At 34.1% G+C, this 21118-nt stretch overlaps 1 protein-coding gene and 1 long non-coding RNA gene across 2 annotated transcripts in view; one reads left to right on the top strand and one right to left on the bottom strand.

Moving 5' to 3' along the window:
- Positions 1 to 21118, top strand: part of LOC135321148 (uncharacterized) — a 660820-nt gene that overhangs the window by 452597 nt on the left and 187105 nt on the right. The window lies entirely within an intron of this gene.
- Positions 1 to 21118, bottom strand: part of FSIP2 (fibrous sheath interacting protein 2) — an 89076-nt gene that overhangs the window by 37514 nt on the left and 30444 nt on the right. Inside the window, exons 14-15 of the mRNA XM_064485388.1 lie at positions 3493 to 3550; positions 1422 to 1458 (exon numbers count right to left, since the gene is read on the bottom strand). Coding sequence (XP_064341458.1) covers positions 1422 to 1458; positions 3493 to 3550 — 95 coding nt within the window. The remainder of the gene's footprint in view (positions 1 to 1421; positions 1459 to 3492; positions 3551 to 21118) is intronic.

Genomic DNA, 21118 nt, shown 5'->3' with positions numbered 1-21118 from the left:
CCAAAAATAAAAATCCAGGGACTAGATTTGAATGACCACTTCCTTAGTCGTCAGTGGTGCTATCCTGGATGTTTAAACTGGACCATGAGTAGAAACAGAATGCATCTGTTTCTATATACCTCTACTTATGTACTGAAAATGTATTTTGGGCTTCAAAAATCCTCTTGCCTATAATAAACTAATAGTCCATTTTTAAACAGTTATTACTCTTAAGACATAAAAAACAGCAAATACAAGTAATTGGCAGCAAAGCCTGGAAGGCTGCCATGTAGGCAAGAGAATAAACAACAGGATTCTTGCAATGGGACTGTTCACACCCAAAATATTGCCTCAAGTTAGCAGAATCTTATTCCCATTTCAAGCCAACATTCAAAGAAAAGTTAACATCTGTGTAGTATACTCTTTCCTGACACATTTCAGTATTGTGGCACCCCAGGGAAAGCCATTTTATTCTGCTCTAACCGCTGAATTTCCTGACGTTTTTTATTGTACAATGGCTAGTGGTTTGAAAATGTATTTTGGATGACATCATATTTCTGTAATACTTACATAATTACATCCAAAATCGTATTTTAAGAATAAAAACAAAAATTATAATAATCTACAACACATAAATTAAGACATTCGATACATTTCTTACTATCAGAGACAATAAACAGATTTACATTATTACTTATGCTAGGTATGAGAAAGAGATTCCAACCTTGACTTATGGTAGAAAGATATTCCTAAAGTTTCCTATGTAGTAAAATATGATAAATAGAACCTAGTTTGCAGTTATTTTCCATTATAATATTAAACTGAGAAATATTCCCTTGAATCAAATCTTTCATATTTACTACTTGTTCTATGAACTGAACTTTCATGTTGCTACAGGTTCTATAAATTGAGTCCATGTGAAAAAATATGTTCTTAAACCCCTTTCTCTTTCCTGACTGGTCTGACTAGATCCAGAGTGGGGCCTTATAAAAAATAAACCCTCTTATCTAACTGTTCCAAGTCTCAGTTCATAGGTAACCAGGTACCTTTTTATATGACCTTCTTAGGTAAGTAGGGCTCTTCCCATGAAAATGGCTAAAAACAAACCCAGGCATCTTAACTCAACAGTCAAGTCTGCAAAGTGATGTTGTGTAATGGCTTCCCACGACAGAATGGGTTCATGGTTCGTTGATGCTATTCTTATAATGGCTGGGTCCCTTAAAGAACTCCCGCCCCCTGGCATCCCCTTAAGACCTCTTTCCTAAAGGCCAAACTTTTATCTTCTGATGAGTACTTCAGACAACTGCAAAGTTAAGAATTACCTGAAAGTAAACTTTAAAGAAGGGAAAAGAGAGAGTAACATCAATAGATGATTAATCATAGACTTTTACTGTTATGACACATTAATATGCTGCTTTATCAATGCATTTTATGATACATACTTTTTCTTGCGAGCAACTTTGTAGGAGGTTCTGTTGTCTGTAAGGTCAAGAAACACTGATGATTTAGTTACTTAGAGTCAAAAATTTGTGTAACTTTTTCCAAAACTACTAATCATTGAATCAGTTTCTTCTCTTTATATGAGAGTTTTTCTACAGAAATTCAAAAGAATAAACGTTTTTGTCCACCTCCCACCACCTATTTCTCTTCCCCCTTTGATACTGGCCCACATACTTTATTAATCAGATTAGGTGGATGGTGGAACAGATGTGATGATTCCACAATAAAGCCTTATGAAAGCTGGAGTTAAATCAGAATGAGAATAATGTGACTTGTATGATGGGCAGAGTCAGACTAGACAGTACTATTGGCCGTGTTTGTAGTCTCATGTGATGTTAGGCTACCTGGGTGCATCTAAAGGTATTTTTCCCTGTCAATTTAGGAGGAAATGGTGAAGAAGCTCCATGTAATGCATAGAATCACTCAACTTTCTAAGCAAAGATTTTTAATGAAAGAAACTGAAGTATTTGCTGTGAAAGATTTAAGTGACTTTGTACTTCTATCATCTTGGGTGGAGAAAAATGAAGCAGCAACTAAGATTTTATTATTGGAACTTAAATGTCCATTGATGGATGACTGGATAAAGAAGATGTGGTGTATATACATACAGCAGTATATTACTCGGCCATAAAAAAGAATGAAATAATGCCATTTGCAAAAGTAAAGATGGACCTAGAGATTATCATAGTAAGTGAAGTAAGTCAGACAAAGACAAATATCATGTATCACTTCTATGTAGAATCTAAAAAATGACACAAATGAACTTATTTACAAAATAGAAAGACTCACAGACACAGAAAACAAACTTATGGTTACAAAGGGGGAGGGGTGAGGAGGGATAAATTGGGAGTTTGAGATTACCAAGATACAAACTACTATATACAGAATGGATAAACAAGGTCCTACTATATAGCACAGGGAAATATATTCAGTAACCTGTAATGACCTATAATGAAAAAGAGTATGAAAAAATATGTATAACTATTATTATGCTGGACACTAGAAACTAACAGCATTGTAAATCAACTGTGCTTCAATTAAAAAAAAGGCTTTATAAAGATGCAGACATTTATATTTTCAATAAATAAACATTAATTCAATAAGTAAAATTAAAGTCATCATTTTATAAAAATGATTGCCATTCTTCCACCTTGTTCTATTGCTTTAAACTAGACTAGTCCAGTTTCCTTCTTTCTGCATCTATTACAGTGCTATGTATCCTATGAACTCTCAGTAAGTCAGTCAAACTTATGTTTATCAGTCCTAAAGTCAAGATCCTTCCTCCAAGCCTTGGTCTGAATATGTCAACACCACTTACTACCATATACCACTTTACCCAACCATTTTCATAGGAATTTGGGGTTTGTAAAGTCTATCCTCAACCTTATTTGGGTTACTGATTTTTCATTTTTTTAAGGTGATAGTATTGGGTCTAAATTGCTCTAAAGTTGAGAAAGCCATATATAGACACCAAGAGAAATAGGTCATCACCAAAGTTTTGAGGAGTAAAAGAATCTCTCAGGCTCCTAAATTTCTTCTATAAAGACTTCCATGTTCCATCATTAGAGATTATTATTTTAGGATAGGAATGACTAATTAAAAATTTAAAAATTAAAACTGATTACCATCCTTACGAAGCCAGTAATCTCAACAGGTTTAAGGAATGGTGAAGATTTCAAAGGGGAGAAACACAAAAGGACAAGTCCAGATCCTGGAAAGCTACCTGAAGAGAAGAGGTCATGGTAGGATATACCCGAAAATGGCATGAAGATCTAAACACAGGGAAAATGTAGAACCACAGTGGGGATAAGGAAATAGAGATGAGAAAGAACATTAACTTTGCTCCACAACTTAAGCTTAGTGCTGAGAATTTGCAAAAGACAGAAGTTTCATTAAATCTAAGTAGAACTACAAGAATGGATGATTCTGTGTAATTACTTACTTTTGAATAACACTCATGTATTTATTAAAATATTAATTTATAATTATACATTAATTTTCTTTAATACTTACATATTTGAGAAAACACGAGAAGGGAAAATACCCTGGGCTGTGGCAGGAGCCTGAGGTCCTATTTACCAGAAAAAGAAATTAGTTTGTGTCCTTCCCCAACAACTTTTAAAATAGTAATTAATATCCCATAGTAGGTCTTTATTCTCTGTTGTCACAGTCTTGTTGAAAAGTCTACAGAGACTGCACAATGAAGTCCAAATTACTTAGCAAGGCATAAAATATACCTACAATATGATGATCTTACCCACCTCTCCGGTGCCTTTTCTGGCTAGTTTTCCATTCTCTGGTCAGAAGCAGAGAAGAACTTACTTCTTAAAAATGTATCATGTTTTAATGCCCCCAGGTCCTTGTTTTCCCAGGCAATTTCCTTTTCTGGAGTACCCCTATGCCTTCTTTCAACTTCTTATCTTTCTTTTAGGTCTCATTTAACTTGTGTTAAGTCCTCTAGAAAGCCTTCCTTGAAACTTCCCTAAGTAAAAAAATTCTCTAGTGCTCCTAAAACATTCTACATGTTACTATTGTAAAACTAATTATGCTATATTGTAATTAAATGTTTACTCTGTCTCCCTGATTATGACATAAATTTACCACGATATCCTTAGCATTTATTTTTTAAAGCATTAATTGATGTCTCCTCAACATTTATTCATTGGTTTGTTGGCCATTAATCTCTTCCCACACAAATATCATCTAACTTACTTTGTATGTAATTAGCAAGATTCAGTTACTGGATTTTATTAAAGATTCTAGATATAGATGACATAGGAAGTTTTTCTGCCCATCTCTACAGGCACACTGGATTTGGTGTATGTTAATTATACAAGTACACAAATGAATAAAAGTTTTAGACAGAAAGAATCCCCTGGTTACAGAAAGTAGTATTAGTACTTAGAGCCAGTTCAAAGTCAAGTTTAAGTGTCAACTCTTGTTTCTCCCAATAAATGAGTAACCAGTAGGTACCCATGATGTGTATAAAAAGTCTTATTTAAATCCTATGAAGCTTTTTGAGTTTGTGTAGATGTTTTTGTATGTGTTCAGATTTGGAGAGGTAGTACCTGAAATTAAGAGTTCAGAGACCTCAGAAATTCTGAAACACAATTTTAAAATCAAAATCAAAAACTTCTGCAGCTAATAAAAACCAAAGTAAATATTCTAAAAATACCTTCCTATAATTCTGTGTAAAACATTAAAACCATCCTCTTAAAAACAGCTAAGATTTCAAGGATATAAGAGAAATCCTTGACAGTAAAATATTGGGGGAATACAAATATGGAGTGGTAAGCAAACCCTGAAGCTAATTCCTGCCCTATGGCCTGCTGGTTTTGGAAGGTCTCCTGGGGAGGAAGGGGATGGCCCTACCCACCAGAAGGCCAGGACCAAGCTCCACCCAGCAGTGGGCAGGCACTGACTCCACCTGCCAGGAAACCTGCACAAGCCTCTAGTCCAGCCTTATCCACAAAAGGCAGGAAACAGAAATCAGAAAACAATCCCAAAGCTTGTGGAGGGAATCTATTCTGGGACTGCCTGGACCCTGGCTCTTGGGTGACAAGAGAGAAGTGTACTGCTGGGATGCATAAAACATCTCCCACAGAGGGCCACTTTTCCAAGGTTGAGAAACGTCACTAACCTAGCTAAAAATACAAATAGAAAGTTAGAAAATGTGAATTCGCAGAGGGATATCTTCCAGGCCAAGGCACAAGATAAAATCCCTGAAGAAGAAATAAATGATGAGGAGATAGGAAAACTATCCAAGAAAGAGTTTAGAGTGATTCTTCCTTCAATAAGGAAGTTGAAGATGTTCAGAGAACTCAAGAGGAGTATAGATACACAGATGGAAGTTTTTAGCAAAGAGAAAATAAAGAATACCCAGACAGAGTTGAAGAATACAATGACTGAAATGAGTAACGGACTAGAAGAAACCACGAATAGACTAAATGAGGCAGAAGAACGGATCAGTGAGCTAGAAGACAGATTAGTGGAAATCACTACTGCAGAACAGAAAAAATTTAAAAAGAAAATGAAATGAGGATAGTTTAAGAGAATTCTGGGACAACATGAAGGGCACTAATAGTCACATTATATGGATCCCAGAAAGAGGAGAGAGAAAGGACCTGAGAAAATATACAAAGAATAGCCAAAAACTTCCCTAATTTGGGAAGGGAAACAGCCAAGTCCAGAAAGCGCAGAGTTCCACACAGGATCAACCCAAAGAGGAACACACTGAGGCACACAGTAATCAAACTGACAAATATTAAGGATAAGGAGAAAATATTAAAATCAGCAGGAGAAAAGCAACAAATAACATACAAGGGAACTCCCATAAGGTTATCAGCTGAATTTCCAGCAGAAACTACAGGCCAGAAAGGAGTGACACAATATAGTTTAAGTGATGAAAGGGAAAAACTTACAACTAAGAATACTCTCTCCAGCAAGGCTCTCATTCAGATCTGATGGAGAAATTATAAACAAAAGCTAAAGGAATTCAGCACCACCTAACCAGCTTTAGGACAAATGTTAAAGGAACTTCTCTAGTCATCAAACCACAAGAAAAGAGAACAAAAAGAAAAAAGAAAGAAAGAAAGAAAGAAAGGACCTACAAAACAAATTAACAGAACAATTAATAGTTAACAAAATGGCAATAAGGGCATGCATATTGATAATTTTCTTAAATGTAAATAGATTAAATGCTCTAACAAAAAGACACAGACTGGCTGAACAGACACAAAAACAAGACCCACATATATACTATCCACTTCAGAGCTAGAGACACATGCATGCTGGAAGTGAGGGATGGAAAACATATTCCATGAAAGTGGGAACCAAAACAAAGCTGGAGTAGCAATACTTACGTCAGACAAAACAGATCTTAAAGACTGTTACAAGAGACAAAGAAGGACACTACGCAATGCTCAAGGGATCAATCCAAGAAGGAGATATAACAATTGAAAATCTATATGCACCCGACATAGGAGCACCTTAATATATAAGTCAATTGTCAACAGACATAAAAGGAGAAATTGACAACACAAAAATAGTGGCGGACTTTAACACCTCACTTAGATCAATGGACAGATCATTCAGACAGAAAATCAGTAAGGAAATATAGGCCCTAAATGATATATCAGACCAGATGGACTTAAATTGATGTCTATAGAGCATTCCATCTGAAAGCAACAGAATACACATTCTCAGGTGTACATGGAACATTTTCCCAAATTGATCACATGCTGACCCACAAAGCAAGTCTCAGTAAATTTAAGAAAACTGAAATTGTACCAAGCATCTTTTCCAACCACAATGCTATGAGGTTAGAAATCAACTATAAGAAAAAACCAAAAAAACCTGCTAAAACTGCAAGCACATGGAGGCTAAACAACATGCTACTAAACAGCCAATGGATCATGGAAGAAATCAAAGAGGAAATCAAAAATGAAAATGGAAACTGATTCAATACTTCCGGGACGCAGCAAAAGCAGTTCTAAGAAGCAAGTTTATAGCAATACAAGCCTACCGCAAGAAACAAGAAAAATCTCAAACAACCTAACCGTACACCTGAAGCAGCTAAAGAAAGAACAAACAAAACCCTAAGTTAGTAGAAGAAAAGAAATCATAAAGATCAGAGCAGAAATAAATGAAACAGAGACTTAAAAAAATAGAAAAAAATCAATGATACTAAAAGCTGGTTCTTTGAAAAGATAAACAAAATTAATAAACCTATAGTTAGACTCATCAAGAAAAAAAGGGAGAGGGGCCAAATTAATAAAATTGGAGGTGATAAAGAAGCCACAACTGCCCCCCCCCGAAATACAAGGCATCATAAGAGGCAACTAAGAGCAACTATACACCAAAAAAGGAAAAAAAAAAAAAAAAAAGACAACCTAGAAGAAATGGACAATTTCTTAGAAAAGTAGTTTGCCAAGACTGAACCAGGAAGAAATGGAAAATATGAATAGGCTAGTTACCAGTACTGAAATTGAATCAGTAATTTAAAACTCCTAACAAACAAAAGTCCGGGACCAGATGGCTTCACAGGCAAATTCTACCAAACACTTAGAGAAGAATTAACACCTATCTTTTTGAAACTATTCCAAAAAATTGCAGAGGAAGGAATACTTCTGAATTCATCCTATGAAGCCACCATCACCCTGATACCAAAACCAAATATATCACAAAAAAAGAAAATTATAGGACAGTATCATTGATAAACATAGATGCAAATATCCTCAACAAAATATTAGCAAATTGACTCTAACTATGCATTGAAAGGATTATAAACCATGATCAAGTGGGCTTTATCTCAGGGATGCAAGTATTTCTCAGTATCTACAAATTAGTCAGTGAGATACACCACATTAACAAATTGAAGAATAAAAACCATATGATCATCTCAATAGATGCAGAAAAAAGCTTTTGATAAAATTCAACATCCACGTATGATAAAAACTCTCCAGAAAGTGGGCATGGAGGGAACATACCTCAACATGATAAAGGACATATATGACAAACCCACAGCTAACATTATACTTAATGGATAAAAGCTGAAAGCATTTCCTCTAAGATCAGGAACAACACAAGGATGCCCACTCTCACAACTTTTATTCATTTTGGAAGTCCAAGCCATACCAATCAGAGAAGAAATAAAGGGAATTCAAATAAGAAAAGAAGTAAAACTGTCACTGTACACAGATGACATACTATATTCAGAAAACCCTAAAGAAGTGACCAGAAAACTACTAGAGCTTATCAATGAATTTGGTAAAGTTGCAGGATACAAAATTAATACATAGAAATCAGTTGCATTTCTATACATTAACAACAAAATATCAGAAAAAGAAATTAAGGAAACAATCTCATATATACCATCACACCAAAAAGAATAAAATAACTAGGAATAAACCTACCCAAGAAGGCAAAGGACCTGTACTCTGAAAACCATAAGACACTGATGAAAGAAACTGAAGATGACATAAACAGATGGAAAGATATACTGTGTTCTTGGATTGGAACAATCAATATTGTTAAAATGACCATATTACCCAAGGCAATATACATATTCAATAAAATCCCTATCAAGTTATCAATGACATTTTTCAGAGAGCTGGGACCAAAAAATGTTAAAATTTGCAAGGAAACAAACAAACAAAAAACCAAATAGCCAACACAGTGTTGAAAAATGAAAACAGAGCTGGGGGAATCATGCTCCCTGACTTTAGATTGTACTACAAAGCTAGAGTAACCAAAACAGTATGTTACTGGCACAAACACAGACACATAGATCAATGGAACAGGATAGAAAATCCAGAAATAAACCCACACACTTATGATCAACTAATCTACAACAAAGGAGGCAAGAATATACAATGGAGAAAAAAGTCTCTTCAACAAGTGGTGATGGGAAAGCTGGACAGCTATCTGTAAAAGAATGAAAGTAGAACATTCTCTAACACCATATACAAAAATAAACTCAAAATGCATTAAAGACCTAAATGTATGACTCGATACTATAAAACTCCTAGAGGAAAACATAAGCAGAACACTCTGACATAAATCACCGATATAATTTTTTCCACCTAGCTCCTACAGTAATGGAAGTAAAAGCATAAATAAACAAATGGGGCCTAATTAAACTTAAAAACTTTTGCACAGCTAAGGATACCATAAACAAAACAAAAAGACAACCTAAAGAATAGGAGAAAATATTTGCAAATAATGTGACTGACTAGGGACTAATTTCCAAAATATACAAACAGCTCATACAGCTTCATATCAAAACAACTCATTCAAAAAATGGGCAGAAGACCTAAAGAGACATCTCTCCAAAGACATCCAGATGGCCAACAAGCACATGAAAAGATGCTCAACATCACTAATTGTCTGAGAAATGCAAATCAAAACTACAATGAGATATCACCTCACACCAGTCAGAATGGCCACCATTAAAAAGTCCACAAATGATAAATGCTAGAGAGTGTGTAGAGAAAAAGGAACCCTCCTACACTGCTGGCAGGAATGTAAATTGGTGCAGCCACTATGAAGGGCAGTAGGGAAATTCCTCAAAAAAGCTAAAAACAGACTTACCATATGATCCAGCAATCCCACTCCTGGGCATATATCTGGAGGAAAATATAATTCAAAAAGATACCCAATAGTCACAGCAGCACTATTTACAACAGCCAAGACATGGAAACAACCAACATTTCCATTGACAGATGACTGGATAAAGAAGACGGAGAGAGAGAGGGAGAGAGAGGGAGGGAGAGGGAGAGGGAGAGGGAGGGAGGGAGGGAGGGAGGGAGGGAGAGGGGGAGAGGGAGAGAGAGGGAGGGAGGGAGGGAGGGAGGGAGAGAGGGAGAGAGAGTGTGTGTAAAATACTCAGCCATAAGAAGGAATGAAATAATGCCATTTGCAGCAACATGGATGGACCTGGATATCATCATGCTAAGCAAAGTAAGCAGAAAGAGAGAAAAATATGATATGATACGATACCGCTTATATGTGGAATCTAAAAAAAAAAAGGACACAAATGATTTTATCTACAAAACAGAAACAAACTCACAGACATAGAAAACAAACTTATGATTACCAGGGGATAAAGCAGGTAGGAGGGGATAAATTTGGAATTTAAAATTTGCACTTCTTGGGGAATGATGGAAATGTTAGCTATCTTGATTGTGGTGGTGGTTTCATGGGTGTATACATCTATCAAAATTCATCCAAATTGTACACCTGAAATATATGTAGTTTCCTGTAAAGGAATCATACCACAATAAAGGTGTTACAGCAAAGAAGAGAGAAAAATTATAAGCAGCCAGAGGGGAGAAAAGACATATTACATATAAAGGAAGAAATAGAAAAATCACCACAGACCTACCTTCAAAAAAATATTGCAAGCTTAAAAAAAAATATAATGGCCTCCTTAAAATGCTAAAAGAAAATCAAAATAGACAAAACCTGTCACCCTAGAATTCATGCCCAGAAATTTAAAACTTTAAAAAAGAAGGCAAATCATATTTTCAGACAAACAAAAGGTAGTATGTCACCAGCTGACCTCACGACAAGGAATGCTAATGGAAGTTCACCACAGACTCAGATCCACACACACGAAGAATGACAGGAACAGTGAATGTATGGATTAATACAGAACAATTTTTTATATACTTTTAAAATTTATTTAAAAGTTTTAAAGCAAAAAGTGATTCTGTATTCTAAATCTAAAACATATGGAAATAAAATATATGATGACACTAACAAAGTTCTAGACAGTTTTAATAGAAGTACAGTACTGCTGTAAGGTTCTTACATTAAATGTGAAGTAGTATAGTATTATTTGGAGGTAGAGTGTGATAAGTTATAAATATGTTAAAACCTAGACAAACCACTAAGAACAACAAAGTCTTTATCCAGTAGATCAACAGAGGAAATAATACAGAATGCCAAAAAAATCTTACAACTCACAGAAAACAGGGAAAAAAAGTGGGAAAAGAATATCTGAGACAAACAGAAGTACTTAAACCAAACAAAATTGGAAATTACATTAAATATACATAACCTACCACAACACTTCACAAAAATCATTTCTATTTGGATTGCAAATGTACATGTGAAAGGTAAAATAATAAAACTTCCAGAAAGTAATGCAGAATATGTTTTTGACTTAGGTAGGCAAAGGTTTCTTAAATGGGATGAAAAGATTGAGATTCTGGGCTGCATTTTAAACAAGAACTTCTATTTATAAAAGACAAGACTAAAGAAACTGAAAAGGCATGCCACAGAATGGAAGACTATATTTTCCATACATAAAATAGACAAAAGATTCTTGTCTGGATTATATAAAGAACTCTTAGAAATCTATAATTATAGACAAATAAAAGTGGACAAAAATAATGCAGACACTTCAGGATATTCAAATGGTCAAAAAAAAAAAAAACAACCCTTAACCACCTAAAAGATGTACAATTTTAATAGTCATTAAGGAAGTCATCATTAAAATCATGATATGGCATAAAACACCCACATGAATGATGAAATTTAAAAAGACAAAAATAAAATTGAGAATGTAGGGCTATAATAGTTGTCACATACTGTTGATGGAGGTGAAAATTTATAAAAATCCACTTTAGAAAACCATTTGGCAATCACTAATGGTGAACATAAGCATACCACATAAACCAACAGTAACACTAGCAGGAATATACTTAATCAAAATGCATGTTCACATGTGCCAAAAGACATGAATAAAAATGTTCAAAGATACTTTCATAATAGCCAAAGACTGGAAATAATCAAGTGTACCTCAATAGCAAAATGGATAAACTGGTTGATTCATACAGTGAAATACTATACAGGAATGACATGAGTCAACTAGTAATATAGTCAACAACTTGGCTACTTCCCTTTATTAAGAGTAAAATACATCAGAATCAAACAGAAATGTATTAACTCTATATTACCATGTATAGGAACAGCAAAACCCCGTCTATGTAATTAGAAGACAGGAATAGAGAGAATTTTTCTATAAAACAGAGATACTAGTGATTGGGAAGTAAAAGGTGAGAGGTGGAGGGATTTCCAGCATGCTGTCAATATTGTATTTCTTGATTTGGGCAGTGGATAGTGTGTTTATTTTGTGATAATTTATCATGCATTTTTAATGTAAATTACACATTTTAGAAATATCTTAAAATTTTTAGAAATTTAATAATTAAATGCTCCATTTAAAGAGAAAGTAAAAAAAAAAAAAAACCAAGGTGTTCACACGTTAAAAGAAATATCTTAAATGTAAGATTCAATGAAAAAGTGTAAGAAATGGTATACCATATAAACATTAATCAAGTGGCTATATTAATATTCTGATAAAGTATATTTCAAAGCAAATTAGCCTTTTTAGAGATTCATCACTTCATATTCAAAAAGGTTTCAGTTCACCCAGGAAATGAAGCAATTATAAATATGCATGCATCTAATAAAAGTGCAGCAAAATTGAAAGAACTAGATAGAAAAATACACAAATCCAAAATTACATTGTAGATTTGAAAATACACTTCTCCATCATTGCTTTAAGAAGCAGAACACATAAGTAAGGATATATATGATATGAATAACATGATTAACAAACTAAAATCAACTGACATATATAGACCATGACATCCCAAACCAGCCAAATATACATTCATTACAAGGGTACACCGAAGATTTCTAACAGTTGACCAGATATGCTACCTAAATTGAGCAAGCCTCAGTGAATGCAGATTGTTTTCCTGATAATAGTGAAATCAAGTTAGAATTCCATCATAAAAAAATGGAGAAAACTATATATTTAGAAACTTTAAAGTGTATTTCTAAGTAACCTATATGACGTATCAGAAACCACAACACATATTACTTTATATTTTCATTTATAGAAAAAGATTAACTATCAAGACTTCTGGTATACAGCTAAATCCATGATTAGAAATACTTCCTTAAGTGAATGTATTAGAAAAGAAGAATGTCGGAAAATCAGAGAGCTTAGCATCCATCTTATAAAATTAGGAAAAACGAAAAGAACTAAAATCAAAATAAATAAATAAAAAATAAACCAAAGGGAAGTAAAAAGAAAAACTGAATAAAGATGAAGTAGAAATTATTGAAATATAAAATCACAACAGAGAATCAACAAATTCAAAAGTTGTTTTTTTTAAACTGATAAGACCCTGTGATTGATCAAAGAAGAGAAGGCACAAATAAGCAACATCATGAATGAAAGGGGAACATCACTAGATACAACAGGCTTTCAGTAAGTAATACTAAGAAAAAATGTATACAAATAATTCTGAATATTGTGATGAAATTTCAAAAAAATAACTTATAAAATCTGACAAAAGAAATTAAAAAAAAAACACCCTGAATAGTCTTTAACACTCTATGAAGAAAAATCAATTCCAGATGAATTTTTGGTCTGTGAAAGGCAGGACATTAAAACTTATAACAGATAATACTAAGAAACAATAGCCAGACTTCATATCAAGTTGGTTTCAGGAGAGGTCCTGAATTTTCTTCTTTCCACAGACATACCAAATGAACAGCTACACCTGGAGCAACTTCCTCTAAGAGAAATCCAGAAACTAGCTCAGTGACTCCATCACATCAGGAAATTAAGAAAGCACCCACATCAAAATGGGTAGGAAAGGCTGAACACTCTGCATAAACCACATCCCTGGCACAATGCCATACAATTGGGAGGGAACTTCCAAATCTGCTTCTCCCTGAAAAGCAAAGTGTTTGGACAATGCACATAGTACCCTATCTGAAGGAAAAGTGCCCCAAACAGCTGGCTCTGAAAGCCAATTGGGCTTTGATTAAAGAGTCTCACTAGATTATACCAAACGAAGAGTAGTTTTCAGTGGGCACATGAGCACTCATCACGGTTATCTCCCCATGGTTCAGTGCACAGGGAGCAGAAACATCTCCAAGTCTTCCCCTGGAAGGGATGTGAATGCATCCTTCACAAGCTGCTGCCTGAGGTTCCAGCTTCTAAATAACATCCATCTAAGATTCTCTCCAGAACCCGGGGCAGCCAGTGGGCACTTTGACCACCATCTCCCTCCAGCTTGGTCAAAAATAAAACTAACTCACCAACACCTCCCTAGTGAGGGCTTATTCATACATCTACCATGCCAAACTTTATGTCCGTCATCATAGGGATGGGCCCCTAAATCACCTAGTTCTGATAGTCAACAGGCCTTGCATTCATGAGTCCCACAGGACTATATCAAACAAAGAAACAGTTTTTAAAAGTATGCAGGCACACTCCCTTCCAACTATGTAACTAGCACAGAGCCCATCTCCCAGTTTCTCTCCGGAAGGGGTTTGACTGCAAACTTCCTCGATGATACCTGAGGGTCCAGCTTCTAATCAGCCTACAATAGATAATGACTGTGATCCTCTACTGGGGACACTGACTTAGTGGCTCTTCAACTACTGGTAGCCACCAGGAACAAAGATCAAAGCCTTGACAATAAAAAAGGTTTGAGCTACCAGGAGCTCAGGCTGGGCTGACTGACAAGGCTTATCCCCTATATGAGGCCAGTCATTCAAAACTGAGAGATCCGGCTGTTTTATCTAATAGGCAGAAACCAGCACAGAGAGTCAAGAAAATGAAGAGACAAGGGACTCTGTGTTCCAAACAAAAGAACAATCACCAGAAATAAATCACCAGAAACCAATCTTAATGAAGCAGAAATAAGTGATTTACCAACAGAGTGTTCAAAATAATGGTCTCAAAGATGGCTTACTAAGGTCTAGATAGCAATGCATGCACGAAGCCAAGTGAGAATTTCAACAAGGAGAAAAGATTTAAAAGTACCAAACAGAAATCACAGAGCTGAAGAATACAATAACTGAACTAAAAATTCAATAGAGGAGTTCAACAGCAGACTAGATCAGACAATACAGAATCAGCAAACTGAAAGGAGAGACAGTGGAATTCAACCAATCCGTGGAGAAAAAGAGAAAAGCATGAAAAAGAGTGAAGATGACTTAAAAGACTTATTGGATATCATCAAGAAGACCAACATGAGGATTACACGGATCCCAGGAGAAGAGAGAGAAAACAGTGGAAACATTATTCAAAGAAATAACGGCTAAAAACAACCCTAACCCAGGAGAAACAACTATCCTGATCCTGGAAGGCCTAAGAAAACAAATCAGTCTGAGGAGACCCACATCAACCACATTAAACTTAACTGTTAAAAGTTAAAGACAGAGAATCTTGAAAGAAGTGAAAGAAAAGGGAACTTTTTACATACAATGGAACTCCCATATTGCTGCTGTATATTTTTCAGCAGAAACTTTGAAGGCCCCCAAATTGGGATGATGTATTAAAAAACTGCCAACCAAGAATACTCTATCCAGCAAAACTGTCCTTCAGAATTGAGGGAGAAAGAAAGATTTTTCCAGATAAACAAAAGCCAAAGGAGTTGCATTACCAACAGGCTAGCCTTACAACAAATGTTAAAGGAGTTCTTTAAATTAAAATGAAAGGACACTATCAGCTATCAGGAAAACACATGAAAATATAAAGCACAGGTATAAGTAAATATATAGTTAAATTTGAGATATTCATTGTAATGGTGGTGGGTAGAGGACTCAGAGGTCTAGATTAAAAGTTAAAAGACAAAAGTACTGAAAACTGTAACATAGTATTTTGTTAAGGGATAAAATATAAAACTCTAAATTTTGACATCAAAAACATAAAATGGGCGTAGGCAAAAAGTGTAAAATACAGAGCTTCTGTATATGTTTGCATTTCAAATTGTTATAAGCTTAAAATGTACTGTTACACCAATAAAATGTTTTATGTTAGTGCCATGGTAACCTCACACAAAAAAAGCTATAGTAATCAAAACAGCATAGTACTGGCATAAAAACAGACACAGAGGTAGATGGGACAGAACAGAGAGCCCAGAAATAAACCCATGTGCACATATATACATACACACACACCCACATATATACATATTCAACTAACATAACAAAGGAGTCAAGAATATGCAATGGAGAAAGCATAGTCTCTTTAAATAAACTGGTGTTGGGAAAACAGGACAAGCACATGCAAAAGAATGGAACTGGAGCCCTACCTTATACCATACACAAAATTCAACTCAGAATAAATTAAATTTGAACGTAAGAAATTATAAAACTTCTAGAAGAAAATTTTGGGGGTAAGCTCCCTGACATCAGTCTTGCATTTTTTGGATTTGACAGCAAAACAAAGACAATGAAAGCAAAAGTAAGTGGGGTCACTGCAAACTAAAAAGCTTTTGCACAGCAAAGAAAACCATCAACAAAATGAAAAGATAACCTATGGAATGGGATAAAGTATTTCTATATGGTAGAAATCATATCTGACAAGTGGTTAATATCCAAAACATGTAAGGATACAATTCAATAGCAATAAAACTGCAAAATACCCAATTAAAAAATAGGCAGAGAAACGGAATAGACATTTTTCCAATTTAAACCTACAAATGTTCAACGGGTATCTGACAAGATGCTCAACATCAATAATCATCAAGAAAACGCAAATCAAAACCACAAGATATCATCTCACTGTTAGGATAAATACCAAAAAGACAAGAGATAACAAATGCTGGTGGGGATGTGGGTAAAGGGTACCGTACCCTAGCACACTGTTTGGTGAGAATGTAAAATGGTATAGCCATTATGGAAAACAGTATGGAGGGTCCTCAAGAAATTAAAGATAGAACTACAACATGATCTAGCAATTCCACTTCCAGGTATATATATGTATATACAAAAAAATGAGTGGGGAGGGTAACAGCTCAGTGGTAGAGCACAGGCTTAGCATGCACAAGGTCCTGAATTCAATCCCCAGTACTTCCATTAAAAAAAAATGAAATCACTATCTTAAAGAGGTATCTGCACTCCCATGTTCATTGTAGCAGCATTATTCACAATTTCACAATAGCCAAGGTCTGGAAACAAACTCAGAGTCTGTTGATGAATGAATAGATAAAGAAAATATGGTGTACACACACAGACACACACACCCACACCCACACCCACACACCCACACACACCCACCCACCCTGTTTACAAAAACACTGATGAACCTGGAGGGCATATTATGCTAAATAAAATAAGCCAGACAGAGAAAGACAAATACTGCATGATAACACTTCCATGTGGAATATATATTTTAAAAAGTTGAACTCACAGAAACAGAGTAAAATGGTGGTTTCCAGGGGCTGGGGCATGAGTTAAATAGGGAGACATTGGTAAAAGGTATTAAGTTTTAGGTATAAATCTGAGGATCTAATGTGAAACATAGTGTCCATAGTTGGTAACAGTGTATTGCATAATTGAAATTTGCTAACAAAATAGAACTTAAGTTTCCACACACACACACACACACACACACACACACACATATTTAAAAAAAAAAAGAAATATATTTAACATTGGCTAGGAAAAGATTTCTTACACAGGACACAGAAATAACTCATCAAAAATAAAAGAATTTGAATGATAATAACTTGTTCTTCAAAAGCTATAATAAGAAAATGAGAGGCATATATTGTGAGAATATATTATTATATACAACAAAGGATTCATTATGTAGAGTCTAAAAAACCCTAACAAATTAATAAGAAATAGAGGCACAATCTCACAGAAAAATGGGTAAGTAACTTAAGTAGATCCTTCACAAAATAGGATATCCAAATGGCCAATAAAGAACTGAAACTTCATTACTACTAAAAGAAATGTTAATTAAAACCTCAATAAGATGCCAATCTACCAGAATGGCTAAAATTAAAGTCTGCAATACCAAAGTGTTGAAAAGGATATGAAATCACAAGAACTCTCATTAACTGCTAGTGAAAGTTTAAACTGGTAGGATCCCTTCAGAAAACTCTTGAGCATTATCTACTAAAATTGAACACATACATACATACCCAACAGTCCAGCAGTTTTATTCTTAGATATATAGCCATAGAACACACTCACACACACACAACACACACACACAAATGTACCAGAAAGTTCATAAGTTACTACTCATAACAGCTCACATCTGGAAAATCCACATATCCATGAACAGTAGAATAAATTGTTGTACATTCATAAAGTGGAATACTATACAACAATTAAAGTGAATTATAACTATACACAAAGACAGTATGAATCTCAGAAATATAATATTGAAAGAAGCAGCCAGAAAGAAAACAACATGATTATATTTACATAAAGTTAAAAAAACAGGCAACACTAATCTATTGTGGTAGAAATCAAGAGGACAAAAAGAAGGCAGGGTGTTTTGATTTGAAGGGTACAGAATAAGGGCTTTTGCAGTGCAGGTTATTTTATTGTTCATATCAGAGGTTTACATAGGTTTGTGTGCTTCGTGATAATTTACTGAACACAAAAATTTGTACTTTCTAAATGCTTTTAATTTTAATTAAAAAGTTAAAATATTAGTATAATATATATATGAGAAATTATGAATATGTTGATACATTTGGAAACCTAGGCAAATTGATCAATTTCTAGAAAAAGAAAACTTAAGAAGACTAACTAAATGATCCTAGATTTAAAATTTTTTAATTAAAAATTACCTAACAAAGTAACACCTTGCCCAGAGAGCTTCACCAGTAAATTCTATGAAACCTTTAAGGAAAAAAAATTACCCCAATATTCAACCTCAATCTTCCAGAAGAAAATAAAGGATGGAACACTTGTGAGGACAGCACAACTTTATGTCAAAAAAGACAAAATGAGAAATGAAAGTAACAGGCCTATCGCTGCATGACTTACAGAAGCAAAAAAAGTGTTAAAACAAAACATGAAGAGAATGAATATAGGTGCACAGAAAAAGGATAATACATAATGATCAAATGATTTTCTATTTGAAGCAAGAAAACTTTGGAGCAGCATTTTAAAAATCAACATAATTCATTAACAGAATAAAGGCGAAAAAGCATATAAACATCAATAGATGTAAAACAAAAAATCCAACTGAACAAAATTCAACATCCATTCATAATGAAAGCTCTTAGTAGGTTAAAGATTTAAGACAATTTCCTTAATATGTTAAGACCTAAAAAAAAAGTAAGCAGGGATTCTTAATTACAAAATGTTAAGTTTTCTCTCTCAGATTGGGAACAAAAAGAGAGCCTTCTTCAACACAGACTGATGATAATAGTTTAATAAGTCAAGAAAAACAGCTATAGGATTGAAAAGGGAGAAATAAAGTTGACATCTGTAGAAAACACTATTATGTATCTAGAAAGTCTAAAATAATCTGCAGATAAATTATTAGGAACAATCATTGAAGTTACCCAGGTTGCGGACCAATATAGAAAAATTAGTTTTATTTCATTATAACATCAATAAATATAAAATAAAGTGTAAAAGATACTCTTTAAAATATAAAAATCTAGTTTCTAGGGATAAATCTAATGAATAAAATTTAAGACACGGAAGTATAAACATTATTGGGAGAAATTAAAGGAAATTTAAATATGTTCTTGGGTTGGAAGACGTAACACTTTAAAAGATGTCAATTTGCCTGCAGTTGATCTCCAGATTAATGCCATTCCAATAAAAATCCCAGTAAGATTTTATTTTGCAATTCAACAAGCTCTTTAAAATTTAAATGGAAAGGCAAAAAGCTAAGAATGGCCAAGATGCTTTAGTTACCCTACTGGATGTCAACATTTACTACAAGGCTTTTGTACTTAAGACAGTACAGTACTGGCTTGATAATAAGATGGTATGGAACTGCATGAATATACACAAATGGATATACAAACTAAGCTATAATATCAGAAATCAAGATAATGACAGAGGAGAAAAGAGAGAGTATTGATCAAAAGTGAATATAATGAGGCCTTCTGCTGGATTTCCAATGTTCTATTTCTCAGTCTGTGATTTCATGGATGTTTTGCTTTGTGATAATTTCATTCAGCTGTGTATTTATATTTTCTGGTCTTTTCTGTTTGTATGTTTTACTTCAGTTTTAAAATATACAGAAGTATAATACAAGTGTGATTTATTTCTGAAATGGGAAAATAATATATGCTGGAATCTATCAACATAATCCTTATAAATTAAAGGAGACATATCACATGATTATATTAATAGTTACTGGAAAAGATTTTTCAAAAATTAATAATTTTATTTCATAAAATGAAATTAATAATGTCATTTTCAGCCACAATACTACAAATAAGTTAGGAAAAGACACTATTTAAAGAGAATAATGTATATTTACCAAAACCAAGAGCAAATAACCTAACTGGCAAAACACCAAAGCTATTTCATGTAAAACACAGAATTTAACAGGCATATTGTTAACTGCCATGTCACTTAATATTGGAAGTTCCAGTAACTGTATTTAGACAAGATATTAAAGTGAGTATAAACATTTGGGAAATTTTTTTTAAAACTCTCATGTAACCATTAAGAAAAAACAGGTAACATTAGGAAAAATATATAAAATTAAGAGATATTGGTAAGGTAATTGGATACAAGATGAAAAACTATAGTGTTTCTCTAGCATTAGAAATCTATGCATGAATGGAGGAAAATATTTATAAAAATGGCAAAAATAACAAAATTACTTAGGAATAAACTTAAGCACAGAAACCAGTATATTTCCTATATCACATACTTATGTCATATAGATGTATATAATAAAACAATTTTCAAGGCAACTTCTAAACAAATAGAAAGGCATTCAATATTCAAAGAGAGAACAATTAACATTTAAAGGTACCAATTTTTTCAAAATTACAATAGAAAATTCCACCTCATCTTTCGTGTTTTAAGGATAGCCTATTCTGTGAAGGCTTCTCTGGTGACCCTACGTAGACCTAGGCACTGAGTTCTCTGTATTTCCTCTGATTTGCATACACACCTGCTTCATTGTTGTTCTTATACTGGGTTATGCTTACTGGCATGACTATCTCCTTACTACACTGTAACAGCCCTGGGTAAGAACCATAGGTTTTCTTTGTTCAGTCATTAGCACCATACTTGGTGTGAAGCAGGAGCTCAATTAATGTTAGTTGAAAGAATGAATTAAGAGACGATACAATTTTGTCAATTGCTGTTGCTGATGTTT

This window comes from Camelus dromedarius, chromosome 4 (assembly GCF_036321535.1).
Source record: "Camelus dromedarius isolate mCamDro1 chromosome 4, mCamDro1.pat, whole genome shotgun sequence".
Lineage (NCBI taxonomy): Eukaryota > Metazoa > Chordata > Mammalia > Artiodactyla > Camelidae > Camelus > Camelus dromedarius.
Note: the sequence above shows the minus strand (reverse complement) of the source record. Positions and strands in the feature narration are given on the sequence as shown.